The 18,023-nt window shown below is 41.5% G+C and overlaps 1 protein-coding gene and 1 long non-coding RNA gene across 2 annotated transcripts in view; one reads left to right on the forward strand and one right to left on the reverse strand.

The window, feature by feature from the left end:
- Positions 1–4,834: 4,834 nt before the first annotated feature.
- The window catches only part of LOC140724568 (phosphatidylinositol 3,4,5-trisphosphate 5-phosphatase 1-like), a 52,069-nt gene continuing 38,880 nt past the window's right edge, over positions 4,835–18,023 (forward strand). Inside the window, exons 1-2 of the mRNA XM_073039001.1 lie at positions 4,835–5,018; positions 14,996–15,092. Coding sequence (XP_072895102.1) covers positions 4,985–5,018; positions 14,996–15,092 — 131 coding nt within the window. The 5' untranslated portion in view covers positions 4,835–4,984. The remainder of the gene's footprint in view (positions 5,019–14,995; positions 15,093–18,023) is intronic.
- LOC140725345 (uncharacterized) lies at positions 5,598–7,773 on the reverse strand. The gene is made up of 2 exons (XR_012098326.1): positions 7,261–7,773; positions 5,598–6,504 (listed from the first exon to the last, which is right to left on the reverse strand). It is a non-coding gene; the product is annotated as an uncharacterized lncRNA (long non-coding RNA).

The following is an 18,023-nucleotide window of genomic DNA, read 5'->3' on the forward strand; positions in this document are numbered from 1 at the left end:
TTGGAACTCAACCGTCTACAGGATGGCAGAGGTACTAGGCAACACATACACTGTGGAAACTTGGGAGGGTGGGCCTAGCAAGAGGGTGAACAGGGTAGACATCATGCCCTGTGAGAACCATCCCCATTCCACTGAATGTGAAGAAAACAAAAGAGATGGTTGTTGGCTTCAGGAGAGCACAGAGCGACCACTCTCCACTGAACATTGACGGTTCCTCCATTGAGATCGTTAAGAGCACCAAGTTTCTTGGTGTTCACCTGGTGGAGAATCTCACCTGGTCCCTCAACACCACCTCCATAGCCAAGAAAGACCAGAAGCGTCTCTACTTTCTGTGAAGGCTGAGAAAAGTCAATCTCACACCCCCCCCCCCTCACCCGCTCCCATCCTCACCACCTTCTACAGAGGATGTATTGAGAGCATCCTGAGCAACTGCATCACTGCCTGGTTCGGGAATTGCACCGTCTCGGATCGTAAGACCCTGCAGCAGATAATGAGGTCAGCTGAGAAGATCATCGTGGTCTCTCCCCGCTATTACAGACATTTACACCACACGCTGCGCCCACAAAGCTAACAGCTTTGTGAAGGACCCCATGTACACCTCACACAAACTCTTCTCCCTCCTACCATCTGGCAAAAGGCATCGAAGCATTTGGGCTCTCACAACTAAACTATGTAAAAGTTTCTTCCCCCAAGCCATCAAACTCCTCAATATTCAGAGTCTAGACTGACATCTACATCATACATCATTTTACATAGTCTAGTGTAGTCTTGTGCTGTCTCACATAGTCTGGTGTAGTTTTGTGTTGTTTCATGTAGCATCAGGGTCCTGGAGGCACGTTGTTTTTACTGTGTACTATACCAGCAGTTTATGGTCGAAATGACAATAAACTTGACTTAACTTGATGACCTTGATGCACCATCAATAACTCACTCTGAGACGTAAAGGCGAGATATCGGCTTTTATTGACTGGAAGAAGGAACAAGCAGTGATTGACCACCATACTACATCCTGGAGTCAGAGAGGCCGGGCTCAGACCTCCACCACCTTTATACAGGGGTCTGTGGGAGGAGCCACAGGAGCAGTCAGAAGGGGGCGTGTCCAGACAGGTATATGTAGTTCACCACAACTGCACAGCCAAACACCTGAGTAATCACATTGTCAAGTTCGCCGATGACACAGTGCTGGGGCTCATCACCGACAACGATGAGGTGGCCTACAGGGAGGAGGTGGAAGAGCTTGAGGTCTGGTGCTGGGCAAATAACCTCTTCCTCAATGTCAACAAGACAAAGGAGATGGTTATCAAATTCTGGAGAACTTGCACCACTAACACCCCGCCTTACATCGGCGACAGAGCAGTGGAAACTGCAAGTGGTTTCAAACTCCCGGGAGTGCACATCACACACAATCTCTCATGGTCCTGAACACATCTTACGCAGTCAGAAAAGCCTACCAGCGCCTCTTTCTGAGAAAACTGAAGAGAGCTGTACTGTGCACATCACGTCCTTCCACAGAAACGCAGTACAGAGCATCCTAAAATGGTCATCACTGCATGGTACGGAAATTGCACTGTGGCAGACAGGGAGACACTACAACGGGTTGTTAAAACTGCCCACCCACCATCGAGGAGATAATTACAGAAGATAGATGGCCGATGACAGGGTGTGGGGACAGACAGCAGAGGGTGAACTGATGGAGGGGAGTGTTAAGAGGGAGAGATAAACATTAATGCTCTGCCTCTGTCCGTTTAGAAAAGACCAATCACAGAGCAACGATAGTAGTGTTGGAGTGACTGAGTGATGTTAATAACTGATACCACACTAACTTGTCACGTTACTTCTCAGACCCAAACAATGCTGACTCAGCGGGCACTATCAACTTCCTCCACTGCGAAGCCACTCTGAAAACAAAATCTAAGACCAAGTTCTTCATTGAGTTCCACTCCAGCTGCTTAGAAGGTAAGAGCACTCCCAATGACAGATTTTTACCCAAACCCCATGTTGTTTTGCTCCAAAATCTCTTCAGTTATCACTTTCAGAACTATGGGGTGTAGTCCATCTGGTCCAAATGACTTATCTACCTTCAGACCTTACAGCTTCCCTGCTCTTTAGTAATAGCAACTGCACTCACTTCTGCTCTCTGACACTCTCAAATTTCTGGCATACAGCTAGTATCTACCACAGTGAAGATTGACACGTAATACTTTTTAAGTTCATTTGCCATTTCTTTGTCTCCAGTTACTACCTTTCCAGTGTTGTTTTCCTGCAGTTTGATATCCAATCTCACCTTTCTTTTCCTCTTTATATATCTAAAACAACTTTATGTATCTCTTTTATATCATAGGCTCTATTATATTTTAAATTTGCACTAATTTTTGCAATATTATGTTTCCTTTATGTTGTTTTTTGATTTCCCTTGTCAGCCACGGTTGCATCACCCTCTCTTTAGGATACTTCTTTGGGATGTGTCTATCTTGCACTTTCTGATTTGCTTCCAGAAATCCAACCATTTTTGTCCTGCCATCATCCCTGTCAGTGTCCCCTTCCAATCAACTTTGGCCAGCTCCTCTCTCATGCCTCTGTAATTTCCTTTCCTCTACTGAGATACTGATACATAGGACTTCATCTTCTCCCTCTCAAACTGCCTGACGAATTCTGTCTTAATATGATCACTGCTTTCTAAGGGTTCCTTACCTTAAGCTCCCTAATCAAGTCTGGTTCATTACACAACACCCAATGCAGAATTGCGTTTTCCCTAGTGGGCTCAACTACAAGCTGCTCTAAAAAGGCATTCCACAAATTATTCTCTGTTGGGATCCAGCACCAACCTGATTTTCCCAAACTACCTGTATATTGAAATTTCCCATGACTATCATAACATTGTCCTTTTTACATGCCTTTTCTATATCCTGCTGTAATTTATATCCCACATCTTGGCTGTCGTTCAGAGACCTGTATATAACTCCCATCAGGGTCTTTTTACCCTGGTAGTTCCTTTACTCTACCCACAAGGATTCATCATCTTCGGATCCTATGTCACCTCTTTCTAAGGATTTGATTTCATTTTTTTTTTTACCAACAGAGTCACCCCCCACTTCCCGCCTACCTGCCTGTCCTTTTGATACAAAATGCATCCTTGGATGTTAAATTCCCAATCATGACTTTCTTTCAGCCATGGCTCAGTGATGCCCGCAAGTTCATACCTGTGAAACTCTAACTGCTAACTTATTCCATATACTGCATGCATTCAGATAAGACACCTTCAGTCCTGTATTCATCACCCTTTTCGATTTTACCCTCACGTTACACTTTAGCTCATAGATTCATAGAAAAGTACAGCACAGCAATAGGCCCTTTGGCCCATCTAGTCTGTGTCAAACCATTTAAACAATGTACTCCCATCGACCTGTCCCTCTGACTATAATTTTGCCCTGTCATCTGCCTTTCTCACAGTCTCACTACACACTGCATCTACTTGTAATACAACTGCCCCATCCTCAGTCCTATCACTTCAGTTCCCATCCCCCTGCCAAATTAGTTTAAACCCACCCCAACTGCTCTTGCAAACCTGCCCTCAAGGGTATTAGTGCCCCTTGAGTTCAGGTGAAATGGGTCCTTTTTGTACAGGCCAAACCTTCCCCAGAAGAGGTCCCAGTGATCCAGAAATCTCAACACCACCGCCCCCCCCCCCCCCCACTGCACCAATTCCTCAGCCACTCATTCATCTACCAGATCATCCTATTCTTATCCTCACTGGCACGTGACACAGGCAGCAATCCAGAGATTACTACCCTTGAGGCCCTGCTTTTCAACTTTCTACCTAACTCCCCATATTCTCTCTTCAGGACCTCATCCCTTTTCCTTCCTATGTGGTTCCGATATATACTGCGATTTCTGGGGAACTCTCCCCCCTTTAGAAAGCCGTTGACTTGATCTAAGAAGTCCCTGCCCTTGGTACTTGAGAGGCAACCTACCATCCAGTTGTCCCTTTCACGTCCACAGAATCTGCTGTCTGCTCCTCTAACTGGGCAATCCTCTATTACTACTGCAGTCCTCTTCCCCCTCCCCCTTCCTTTCAGAGCCTCAGGTAAGATTCAGTTCCAGGACTCTGGTTGATGAACCTCCCCCCTGGTAGATCACCCAGAAGTATCCAAAGCAGTGTATTTAGTTGTGAGGGGAACAAAAGAGAGAGAGTGGATGAAGATGGATGGACACACAAATGCCGTGCTTTGTACCGGTTGAGTGATGGCTGGGTAATGCACCATCAATAACACTCTGAGACGTGAGGTGAGATATCGGCTTTTATTGACTGGAAGAAAGAACAAGCAGCAATTGACCACCATGCTACATCCTGGAGACTGAGGGCAGGGCTCAGGCCTCAATCGCCTTTATACCGGGGTCTGTGGGAGGAGCCACAGGAGCAGACAACAGGGGGGGGGGGGTGTCCAGACAGGTATATGTGTGCATCCAAAGATCCAATATTTAAATGAAAAGAGAAGGGAAACCTCCTCCTCACAACAACTTGGAACAAAGAGTGGAGCAGGGAGATGGAAAAGGAGGTTTCAGAGAGGAATTGGGTAAATGCATCTTAGAAGTGCAGGGGGAGGAGCAAGGGAGTGAAATGAATATTAGATCATTTGCAAGGTGGACTGGGTGGCCTCCTTGTTGATTATCAATACAAATAGCAATCATTGATATGATTTGTGCAAATTGCTCAGGTCTTGTATAACTGTACAGCATAGAACGAGGCCATTTGATCTATCACATATTCTTGCTCCTTTGAAAGAGCCACTCCCTTGCGATCTCCCCAAAGTGAATCTTCCATCCCACTCTGCTGCATTTAACCCTGGGGATTTGCCCTGTGTTTTGTTACCCAGGTGAGGGATGCATTGCTCTGCAAGCCGGCTCCAATGAGATAACGTTCAAGGTCCCGTTGGAACACCGTGGAGAGGAGACAGGGAAGTTCAGCGGCTCCTATAAACTGATCATGTCAGAGGGGAAACAGCGAGAGAAGACTTACGGTAATTTTCAGTGGTTGATATATTGGGACAGGGAGGGTGGTCTAACTCCAAGTGGAGAGCTGGGTCTGCCCAAGGGACCATCGATGGACAGGGTTTGGAACTCCTTACCAACACACCCAAAGTGCTGAGGGGACTCAGTATGTCAGGCAGCGCCTGTAGAGGGGAATAAAATGTCAATCTTTTGGGCTGAGATCTTTTAGCCAGTCTTGGGCTCCTCCCCCTTATCGCTTTTTCCATTCCCCATTCTGGCTTCCCTCTTACCCTTCTCTTCTCCTCACCTGCCCATCACTTGCCTCTGATACCCCTCCTCCTTCCTTTTCTCCTGGTCCACTTTCCTCTCTTTTCAGATTCCTCCTTCAGCCTTTACTTTTTCTGGTTATCACTCCTAGCTTCTCACTTTGTTCCCCCGTCTCCAATCACCTGATTTCACATCAGCTTGTACTCCTTTCCCCTCCCCTACTTTTTCATTCTAGCTTCCTCTCCCTTCCTTCCCAGTCCTGATGCAGGATCCTGGACCAAAACGTCGTCGGTTTATTTCCCTCCACAGATGCTGCCTGATTTTGTTGAGTTCCTCAAGCATTTTGTGTGTATTGCTCAAGATTTCCAGCATCTGCAGAACCTCCTGAGTTTATTACGAGGGGCGATAAAGGCACTGGAGAAGGTGTAAATGATATTTACCAGAACTTCAAGAGTATAATAATTACAGCCTTTTTCTGTAAATCTAAAGAGGAATGATGTTACCCAATACAGCCTGTTAAAAGTAGAAAAAGATAGAGGTAACAAAATTACTGCATGTGGGAGAGTTTAAAACTCGAGACCATTAAGCTGATAGCTCTAAGTAAATGGTAATAATCTAGTAAATAATTCAGGAGAAACAACCCGGAGGCTGGTGGAGTAGAGTTTGCTATCAAAAGGAGCCACAGTGCTGAGTGGTATGGATTATGGATGTGGAAATAATATCAACTCAGAGAAGAATAGAGGTGAAGTTAAACAAAATTCAACACAATCTGTAGTGTGGACTCCTTGTACTGATTGTCTTATTTCTCAATTATAGACATAAAATATTCTGTTATATCATGTAACATTACAACCACCGATCTTCAAACACAAGCAGGTACTTTGTATGGTAGGAAGGCATTCTTTCTTTATCGGTGTACTCCATGCATATAATAGAAGGTGCTGGGCTGGGATTGGCACAGGCCTGGAGTACTGATGCTGATTCTAAAGGAGGAGTTGAGGCCTGCTTTGATGCTGAGGTACATCCGAGGGTGTATGCTGGGACACAAGAGGGATGTGACCCGGGGTCATCAGGTGTTTCGGATGCTTCGATGTCAGACACTCTCACCCAGGCCACCCAGCCAGGGTTGATCAGGCTCTGGCTTGTGTCCCAGCTGCGTTGGTCCACGGGTCACACCTCTTGATCGTTAGTCATCTGGAGGCTCGCTCAGCAGCCCCTGTGATGGTCCTAATGGCTGCCCCCATAATGCTAAGGAGAGAGTAGGTTATTCAATAATCAGGTTAGGCCCAACCGCTGGGTTTGATCCTCTTTTGGACAATATCCAGACTACATTATTTATTAGGACAATGATTAGGAGCAGAGGTCCTCTCTGAATCCAAGGGCTGCAGATATGTTGTGGACGTAAAGTATGATAATGGCAACGTAACGTGAAAAATCCCTATTTTTTGAATAGGAAAATGGTGGTAAATCCAATGTAATGTAGGAAAATTTGAGATCAGCAACTTTGGACCTAAAGGGGATAGAATTGAGAACTTTTTGTATGATGATAAAATAGAAAGAGTGAAGACTTCTGGTAAGATGGCGATTGTTTAGTCGCTTCAAACTTTTGCTCCGTTATATTTCCTATCTTTGCACTATGTGTCTCCCTTTTTAAACCTTAGTTTGTTATTTTATTAGTTTTCTTTTATCTGCCTGCGAATACACCTATCTCATAATGGCTACAAAAGGTACTAAAATCAAGAAAAAAGAAACTTCCACGGCTCTGTCGGCTGAGATTCTCGCTATTTTGGAACAACATCGACAAGATACTTTAACGGACATCAAGACTGAATTGAGAACTTCTATCAATCAGCTGGAATCAAAATTGGATCAGATTAATGCCAGAGTGGATGACCATGCTGAACATTTATCTCGCATATTCCTAACCTCTGAAGATTTAGAACACCGTGTTCAACATCTCGAAACTTTCTGCTCCAACCTAGCGGAGGAGAACAGTAAACTTACTTCCAAAATGGTGGATCTCGAAAATCGGAGCAGACGCTGCAATCTGCGAATTCTCGGTTTGCCGGAGGCCACCGAAAAGGGCTCTTCCGTTGAATTTTTCTCTTCTTTTCTCTGTGAGATTTTCGGGAAAGAATTTCTTCCGACTCCACCTGAGCTAGAAAGGGCTCACAGGATTTATGTTCCTCGCGCAATTTTGGGTTCCCATCCACAGCCAATTATTTAATGCTTTCATCGATACCAGGTGAAAAACCGTTTGATTATGGAGGCACGCCGCAGAGGTACTTTTGCTTTTCAAAACACGAATATTCGTTTTGTGGAAGATTACGCCCCCCAGGTTCTGAAGATGCGTGCTGAGTTTAAAGGTGTAATAAAAGTGCTTTTTGATCGTGGATTCAGACCTTCTCTCCGTAATCCAGCCGATCTTCGAAATACGCTTACTACTGGAGAAAATAAGTGGTTTAAATCAGTGAAGGAGGCTGAGTTGTTTTTTGGAAATCTTCCAGCCATCTTGACTTCTTCGGAACCGGTCTGACTTTCTAAAATGGCTGATAAGTACTTTTCGAAGTAAAGTTCTTTTTTCCGAACTCAGACTCTAATTGAATAATTCAGACATTAACTATTGAGATTCTAAGGGCTCTAGTTAATCTCTCCCTGGACTTGGTGCGTTTTTCCTAAATAGATGATTTAAATTTAATGTTTCCCTGTGGACTTTTAGATTTTACCTGTGTAATTTATTTTGCTTCTGTATAATGTTATCTATAGAGAACTACAATTGATCTTAATTTGTTTTGGAGGCTTGGAGTTTTTTATTGAAGGCCTCCCTGTTGGTTGATTTATAGTATAAGATTTGCTTTTTTTTTGTAAACGGCTGATAAGTACTCTCTTTAAATTTATAATTTCCCCCTTCCCCCCCTTTTTATTTTTTTTTCTTTCAATTTTTCATAGTTTCTCGCGGGTAGGTTAGTTTTTTTTCTGATTTTTTTTAATATTAAGTTTTATACCTTTTCTGATGAAGTTGTTCCTATTTGTAATTTTGCTCTCTAGTGCATAAATTAGCTATTATTTGCTATATTATGTATACGGAACCTTTGTCAACGATACGGAACTGGAAGTCATTTTTGGGTTAATATTTTTCGTAGAGCTAGCTGCTTTTTTGGGTAGCCATCTAGTTTTGGGTTGTGAGGGTGGGGTGGATTCTCCAGTTCCAACACTACTCACTGTTTTTTTTGTTTTTCCCTTGTTATTCAGGACATGTCTGTGTCCTGATTCTACTGATTTATGTTTACATTTTTGCTCCCAGACTGTTATTGTACTGTTTGATTTTTTATATGCCTACTACCTTCTATGCACCAGCAATTGATAATGGTTAATACACTTAAATTTGTGAGCTGGAATGTGAAGGGATTGAATCATCCTGTTAAAAGAAGGAAGGTCTTCTCTCATATTAAACAACTCAAAGCTGACATTGCTTTCCTTCAGGAAACTCATATTCGTAGTTTTGATAATTCTCGGCTTTTGTCAAAGTGGGTGGGTCAACATTTTCATTCATCCTTTGCCGCCAAAGCTAGGGGGGGGGGTTCTATCCTTATTAATTCAAATATTCCTTTTGAACTCCATAATAAGATATCTGATACAAATGGCCATTTTATTATTGTTTCTGGTAAATTATATAATACTGAAGTTGTACTAGCAAACCTGTATGCTCCCAATTTTGATGATATTAATTTTTTTGAATGTTTTTTCTCCTCACTACCAGATTTAAATTCATATTCTCTTATACTGGTTGACGACTTTAATTGTTGGTTAGATCCTAATTTGGATCAATCGTCCTCTGTTACTAGATCACCGACTAAGTCTGCTTTAGCCATTCACTCTTTTCTTTCTAATTATGGTATCTCAGATATATGGCATTTTCTTCATCCTACTGAGAGAGCTTATTCTTTTTTTTCACATGTTCACCATACCTTTACTAGAATTGACTATTTTTTACTTGATAATCAACTTATTTCATTTGTCTATTCTTGTGATTATCAGAGTATACTGATTTCTGACCATGCCCCAATTACTTTGTCTTTAAACTTTCCTGGTCTCCCTCAGAGGAATAAACACTGGCGTTTTAATTCGACTTTATTATCGGATGATAACTTTCTAAAATTTATTAAGGATCGGATAACTTTTAATTTTAACACTAATACATCATCTGAAATGTCATCCCAGAATGTCTGGGATGCCATGAAAGCATATTTGAGGGGTCAAATAATCTCTTATACAGCAAATCTTAATAGAAAGTCCCGTATAGATCGATTAGACCTAATTAATCAGATTAAAGAATTAGATCAATTGTATGCTCAAACTAATAATCCTGAATTATACAAGAAGCGTGTAGAACTTCAAACTAAATTTGATCTTCTGTCTACTCAACCTGTTGAACACCAACTTCTTGAAAGTAAGAGTCGCTTTTATATTCATGGTGACAAATCTGGTAAATTTCTGGTTAATCAGCTGAGGCGTTCTAAAGCTAAACAACATATTACAAAGATCCAGAAGGAGAATGGGGATTTTACATCGGATCACTTAGAAATCAATGACGTATTTAAAAATTTTTACTCTTGGCTTTATTCCTCTGAATCTCTGAATGAGAATATTTCTGTTGATCTTTTCTTAAATAATCTGAATATTCCTTCACTTTCATCTGATTTTAAAGAAAAACTGAATGAGCCTATATCATCAGAAGAAATATCTTTTGCAATTTCTGCATTGTCTTCAGGAAAATCTCCTGGACCTGATGGGTTCCCCGTAGAGTTTTATAAATCGTTCTCTTCACTCCTTTCTCCTCAGTTACTCTCAGTACTATCTGACTCGTTTAATTATGGTAAATTGCCACCCTCTTTTAATGAGGCATCTGTTATTCTTTTATTAAAAAAGGGTAAAGACCCAACAGAGTGCTTCTCGTAAAGGCCGATTTCTTTGCTTAATGTTGATGTTAAAATCTTGGCCAAAGTTTTGGCTCATAGATTAGAAATTGTTATCCCTCTATTATTTCTGATGATCAAACTGGTTTTATTAAAAACCGTCTTCCTTTTTTTAACATTCGGCGTTTATTTAATATTTTATATTCACCTTCAACTGGGATTCCTGAATGCGTTATTTCTCTTGATGCGGAGAAAGCATTTGATCGTATAGAGTGGAACTACCTCTTTGCAGTTTTAGAAAAATTTGACTTTGGTCAAAGTTTTATCTCTTGGATCAAATTGCTGTATCTGTGTCCTACCGCCTCTGTTTTGACTAATTTTCAGCTATTTAACCTCAAACGTGGCACCTGTCAAGGATGCCCTTTACGTCCCTTTCTCTTTGATTTGGCTATAGAACCTCTGGCGATAACATTCCGAAGCTGTCCTGAACTGACCGGGATCTGGAGGGGGGTTTTGAGCATAATGGTTCTCTTTATGCTGATGATCTATTACTTTTTCTTTCAAATCTGTCCACATCCTTACCTCCAATGTTTTCACTTCTTGATCAATTTAGCCAGTTTTCTGGCTATAAACTTAATTTACATAAGAGTGAACTTTTCCCGATTAATAAAGAAGCACAAGTATTAGCATTTCGTGACCTCCCCTTTAAAGTAGTTCATAATCAATTTACTTACCTTGGGATTACAGTTACAAGGAAGTTTAAAGATCTTTTTTGTGAAAATTTTGCTAATCTTTTATATACTACAAAACAGAGTCTGTCACAATGGTCACCTCTATCTATGTCCTTGGTAGGTCGTATTCATGTTGTTAAAATGTATGTTCTCCCTAAATTTTTATATTTATTTCAATCTATCCCAATTTTTATTCCTAAAACTTTTTTGATTCCTTAGACTCTATTATTTTGTCATATCTGTGGAAGAATAAGCATTCTAGAATTAATAAAGTTTATCTTCAAAAATCTAAAAAAGAGGGTGGCATGGCCTTACCTAACTTTCATTTATATTACTGGGCAGCTAACATACGTTGCACTACCTTTTGGTCTTTTTTTCATAGCCAACCCGAGAGCCCTAATTGGGTGGCAATGGAGTTGAATTCCACTAAAGATTTATCTATTTCTGCACTTCTTAGCTCTGCACTCCCTAGTAGTTTGTCTAGACTAATTGTTAATCCTCTTGTCAGACACACTTTGCGAATATGGGCCCAGTTTAGGAAATTTTATGGTTTTTATGGTTTTTCCCTTTCTAGTCCTATCTTACATAATCATCTTTTTTTACCTACTATGTATGACTCAACATTCTATGATTGGTATAGGAAGGGCAGTAGACATTTTGAAGATCTTTTTATCGATAATCGCTTCGCATCCTTTCAACAGCTCTCTGCTAAGTTCAATCTGCCTAATGCCCATTTTTTTAGATATCTCCAAATTAGACACTTTATCAATCCTTTAATTCCTAACTTCCCTGAAATGCCCGAGAAAAATGTTATGGATTTCTTTCTTTCTATTAATCCACTGGGTAAAGGTTTAATATCATTTATTTGTGATAAATCAGCATTCTTACGGCGTGCCCCTGTGGATAAAATTAGAATGGCTTGGGAGCATGATTTAAATATCTCTTTATCTGATGAGATTTGGGACTTGATTCTCAAATCGGTTAATTCAACCTCTCTTTGTGCTCGCCATTTCCTTTTACAGTTTAAGATTGTTCATAGAGCCCGTATGTCCAAATCTAAATTATCTCGATTTTACCCTAATATTAGTCCTCTTTGTGATAAATGCAAAAGGGGCGAGGCTTCTCTTATTCATATGTACTGGTCCTGTCCTAGTTTAGAGTAATTTTGGAAAGATGTTTTTATAACTTTATCCTGTATTCTGAATCACCACTTAGAACCTAACCCTTTAATTGCTCTGTTTGGTTTTTTGGGTGAGACAGATATACGTTTGAGTTCGACTAAGTGTCGAATATTATCTTTTGCTTCTCTCCTGGCTAGACATCTAATCCTCCTTAGATGGAGAGATGTTGCCCCGCCCACGCATGCTCAATGGCTTAATGATATTATGTCCTGTTTAGACCTTGAAAAAATTCATTATTCAATTCTTAATTTGGATATAAAGTTTCATAAGGTCTGGGGACCTTTTATTGAGTACTTTCATAACTTTCCTCTTAATTAAGGTTTTTTTTTCAGTCCCTTACTTTCAGCTCTTCTTTTTTTTTTGGTAGTAGGCATTATTATCTTCTGTTTTCAGTGTATTTACAGTTTTGGGGGTTTGAATGTCCTGATTTATATCCTCTATATTTTGTTGTGGTTGGTCTGGAGTTTTTTTTTTGTTGTGGGGCTTGGGGAGGATACTAACTTTACATGACTTCAATTTGGGTGCTTTCTCAATTATCTTTTTTGTATTATATTATTATTGTATGTTTATTTTGCACTGTATTAATTTTTTATTTTGGTTTGGGTCTTTTTTATTTGTAGTGTTGTAGAAAATGCATTAAAAATCAATTAAAAAATAGAAAGAGTGGTAACATAAAGAGATGGTCCTGTAAAATGTCATGGATATACATGTTAAAACATATTACATACTCCAGGACTTTTACAAAGGGGGCCATCATTAATTTAAATCTAAACAAACTCCTAATTAGTCTTGGGGTTCGGAGAGAATTTCTGGGCTTTGGAAGGAGTGCAGCGTGAACGTTGCAGAATGATACATGGATTCCACTTGCAGGGTGAGATTAACTGTCACTTTTGAGGATGACAGTAAAAGTTTTCAAAGTGTTGGGCTAAATCAAGCAGGCCTTCTCCCTGGACTCACTGCCATGGTCTCTACCAGGACAGCCATCTTCTAGAAATGGTGGCCACTTCAAGCTGATCCTCTACAACAGGGGTCCATGAAATGGATGGGGTCTGAGCAGCAAGCCAGGCTCAATCATTGGATCCTAGATCTTTACCTCTTCATCCACACTACTAATTGCCATTGTCAAAGGATTTTTAACTCTGTATAATGGTGAAACATTTAAAAGCTATTCAGGTGGATTTCAATAATTACAAAATAAATATTTAAAATGTAGAAGTAAATCAAGAAACGCATCAAAATATGACATCGTAAATGTAAAGTGAGTTTTTAAGCGTCACGTGCACTGATCTTTTGAACCACCAGTGATCTCATGCAGGTGATCACCATCCACACACCAGTCCTCCAGGGTATAAGGCTGAAGGACCAAATGGAAATTGTTCCCTCACCCTGGCTGTAGTAAGCCAGTGTTGTGTCACTGTGCTCGATGGTAATCAATGAACATTCAGGTGCACCAGTGTCTGACCTCAAGCATGCCTTTTAACTGTGCATGTTTCAAGGTGTGCTAACCTACAGAGGACAAAACCAGTGACTCCTTTGGTGCTGCTGGCAATATGAGTGGAGTTGATGGGATAAATGGAAACAATAAACTTCCATTGGTTGGAGAGTCTAGGTCCAGGTGATATTAGCTGAAAGAGAGAGCTAATTATTTCAGAAGTGGTCTACACTTCAACATTAACTAGCTGGTTTAACACAATCATTCCACAGATCTAGTCAAAAACCTGGGCCTGACTGGAAGACCCCAGTCTATGCGGATTGGTACTAATATCTCTACCTTGCTGATAATCAACACAGATGACCCGTCAAGGAAGAGTGCTTAGCCCACTGCTCTGCTGTCTTTACACTTGTAACTGTGTGGCTAGGCACAGCTCAAGTGCCATTTTCTGATGACACTGCTATTGCTGACGGCATCTCAAATGATGAGAAGGCATACAGGAGTGAGGTAGATCAGCTGGTTGAGTGGTGTCGCAGCAACGACCTTTCACTCAGCATCAGTCCCACCAAAGAATTGATTGTGGACTCAGGAAAGGGTAAGCCGAGAGAACACATGGTCTTCATCAAGACATTAGAGGTGGAAAGAGTGAACACTTTCAAGTTCCTGGGTGACAACATCTCTGAGGATCTATCCTGGGCCCAACGTATAGATGCAGTTACAAAGAAGGCACAACAGTAACTATATTTCATTAGGAGCTTGAGGAGTGTCACCAAAGACACTCACAAATATCTCATTGCTACCTTCAGGGAGGAGGTACAGGAGCCTGAAGAGGCACACTCAATGATTCAGGAACAGCTTCTTCCCCTCTGCCATCAGGTTTTCGAATGGATATTGAACCCAAGAACACTACCTCACTATATATATCTTTTTTCTCTTTTATTTGTATGTATATACATTTGTATGTTGGCCAGTTGATCTGAGCACCCCGAGGCTGCATTTGGTTGCTCATGTTACATTGTTATTGTACTTGAGATCCACAACAAAAGGTGCAGGTTCCAGCATTAGTCCCATCGAAATGTTGTGAGAGCACAGGGATTCCAGGAAACTCCCCTACACCAACCTGTGTGGTACAGATATTCAAAGTATAGGGTTTAAGAGGACAAAGGAGCTGGTGCACAGAGCTTTATGATCCATAGCGAGAACTCAATATTTTCAGAGCAATATATAGATTGTATTACATCCTGACTGAATAGGTGCCCCACATTGAATGTGTTCCATGGCTCATTACTACATAGGCAATCCCTTTATATGCCAAGTCATCAGTATGCACGATAGGTGTGATTGTAATGGATAATATTACATTGAGAATATCATGTTCTAAATTGTGCATGGGATTTTCTAAACAGTTGTAACGTTAACCTTGTTTTTATATTTCTTTCACTCAGTTGGCATTTCATTTAATTTGCTTCTTAATTGCAGATTTTATACAGTTGGAAAAAGATGATATGATTTCAGTTAAACAAAACAAAACAAATACTTATGCAGAACCTCAAAAAACCGGAGACAGGTTCGCAAGGTAAGTTCCGTTTAGTTAATATAAGATTACATTTGTTTTAGATTTGAGTCGATGCTGGGATGGCTACATGGTGGATTTGAGATATAAGATGGATTTTAGGAGACTTGAGGGGTCGAATGGCCTAATTCTGCTCCTATATTTTATGGGAACCCTAAGATTCAAGCAATGGCTGCTATGGCATTCGGAGTTAGCTGGTCCTCTTTGTGCCTTGTGGCACATCAGGCGGCAACCATTGCCGCTACCTTAGCATTTTGTGTGTTTTCCACAAAGCCGAGTTGCAAGCTCGACACTCAACCCAGTACAGATGGAAAGTGTGCAGGAGCCGGCGAGATTCGAACCCAGGACCACTCACCTCGAAGTCCGGTGCTGATGCCACTACACCACCACGCCAACCATTTGGAGTTTGGACACTTAGAAATACATTTGGGACTGGAATTCGGGTGTTAGGGTGGATTTAAGGTTTAGGCTGCGATAGTGATTGAAGTAAACTTGGCATTAAGGTTGGGATAGCAATCAAATTGTTTCGATGGATTTGTTTCGAATTGGCATTGAGGCTAAAGATGTGTTTGGTAATGAAATTTGCACTTGGGAATAGAAGTGTGAATGGAATTTGTATTTTTGTTTCAATGGTACATCACAGTATTCCACTAGCTGTTATAACAGATCAGGCCACTGCCCACATCAGCAGTTTTTACAACTTCTCTTGTTCAGTAGCTCAGGAAGGCAGAGCAAAAATAACAAGATGGCTGGTGCATTATCCTATGGTTAGCTAGTTGTACTGAATTTTCCCCACTTTAAACTGGGCGATTGATTTATAAGGGGTCTGCATGGAGGGAGCACACTGATAAATTCATGCCAGCTCTTTAAGGTCAACCCAGTATGTCCCAGCGTTCAGTGTTGAAACGTAAGATCTTGTTAAATCATTGTGTTGCAGTTGACCTATTGGTGAGATTTCCAGGATTCCATTTGAGAAAACCATAAAAGACACTTTCAGTTTCTGGGTGAGAACTGATCTGCCCACAACACTTACTTCATTCAATGCCCAGATTATTGTAGTAACACCTAGCACCTTGAAGAGTTGATCTTTTCAACGATAAATATGGGATGCCTGACGTTTCACCTTGTATGATCATTATCTCTGAGAAATACCCACCACAGGATGTCATGATGGTAAAAGAAAAATAGAAAATAACAGCAGAGAAGGGTCAACAATAACGATTCCCGCTGTTGCCTGTAAGCCGTTTGTACATTCTCACTGTGACCGTATGGGTTTCCTTCGATGGTACGAAGACATACTCGTCAATTGGTGAAATTGGTCACATGGGTGTAGTTAGGCCGGAAGACCCTGTTACTATGCTGTATGTCTAAATAATAAAAGCTAAATAATAAAAAAAATTCTGTCAAATCCAAAACTCCCTCTCCACCTCCCACTCAGGCACTTCAGTGATTTTGAACCTCATTCTGATTAATCCCCCCCTCTCTCCCCTGTCCTCTCTGTCCCCCGTCCCTATAGCCCTTCCCCCCTGGACCCTCGGACCTCCACTGTCCCCCTCTCCACCCCCCCCCAACCTCCTCGTCCAAACCTCCCTCCACCTCCCCTCTCTCCACCCCTCTCTACATCCCTCCACTCCCCCCACCGCTGGTCCATAGACTGCCTTGCCTTGGCAGCACCATGAAAGCCTCTTGTGTCACCAGAATCTGCCATTTTCTACATTTCCAGGGCTTGCTTACTCCGCCAAGAAGTTTTTAGCTCCTTCGCCCGGTGCTGGACATTTGGCTTGGCCCTGGAGTAAAGTCTTCTTTTGGCTCTGCTGCCAATGTCATTCTGCCAAGGCAGAAAAGGCTTTCTGTTTCTTGGAGATAAATTGTTCTATCTCCCTGTCATTATCATCAAACCATTCCTGATGTTTCCTGGACTTGTACCATAAGGATGTTTTTGCAGGTATGAAAGGTGGTGGACTTAAGCAGACCCCAATGCTCTTCGATATCTTCCAGATAATCCTGTTGGAGGTTTTCCCCAAATGAGGCCTGAAGGTGCTTTTGGGTGGCAGTGTCAACCAGGCTCTTGAGTTTTAGTCTTGGCCTGGTCTCTTCTTATGAACATTTCTCTTTTTCATGAGTCTGATGGACACGATTCAAAGTTCAAAAAGTTCAAAGTAGATTTGTCATCAAAGCACGTGTGGGCAGAGACGTGGCAGATGGAGTTTAACACAGAGAAATGTGATGTGTTGCACTTTGGGAGGTCAAATATAAAAGGACAGTACAAAGTTCAAAGTACATATATTATCGAAGTATATAAACATTATACAACCTTCAGATTCACCGCTTTACAGGCAGCCACAGAACAAAGAAACTCAAAAAAACCAATTTTTGGAAAAAAGATTATTAAGCACCCAATGCACAGGGGGAAAAAATAAATCTTGTAAACAATAAAAGCAAGCAAATAGCATTCAGAACTGAAGTCCACAAATAGAGTCCGTGCACAGACCCTTAGTTCAGTGCAGAGCCGAGTAAACATCATGGAGCAGCAAGCTGAACCTCGGCCCCTGACACCCTGACCTTTTCAATCCAGCCCAGTGCCTAAATCATCATCCAAACATAGGGTTCAGTCGCTTTGATACGCAATGGGGACTGGACCCCGCTGCCTGGATTCAACCTGCACCCAGTCTTCCTGATCCGGCCCGGCGCTTGTTGGAGCGGATCAGTCAATGATCTGTCCAGCTGTCTTCGGGGCCATTCCTGGCCTTTGTGATATTCACATCGTGCCGATCCCTAACTCGGACAATGACACAGTCAATGAGATGCCACTGCCCAGATCGGGGCTGCTGCCACAATGCCTTGAATTTGTTTTTCTGATGCAAAAGAGTTTTGGTGATCAGATCGTGCTCAGCACATGTGGAGAGAAGCAGTACTCCAATTAAGTTGAAGTTG

Source organism: Hemitrygon akajei, chromosome 3 (genome assembly GCF_048418815.1).
Source record: "Hemitrygon akajei chromosome 3, sHemAka1.3, whole genome shotgun sequence".
Classification (NCBI taxonomy): domain Eukaryota; kingdom Metazoa; phylum Chordata; class Chondrichthyes; order Myliobatiformes; family Dasyatidae; genus Hemitrygon; species Hemitrygon akajei.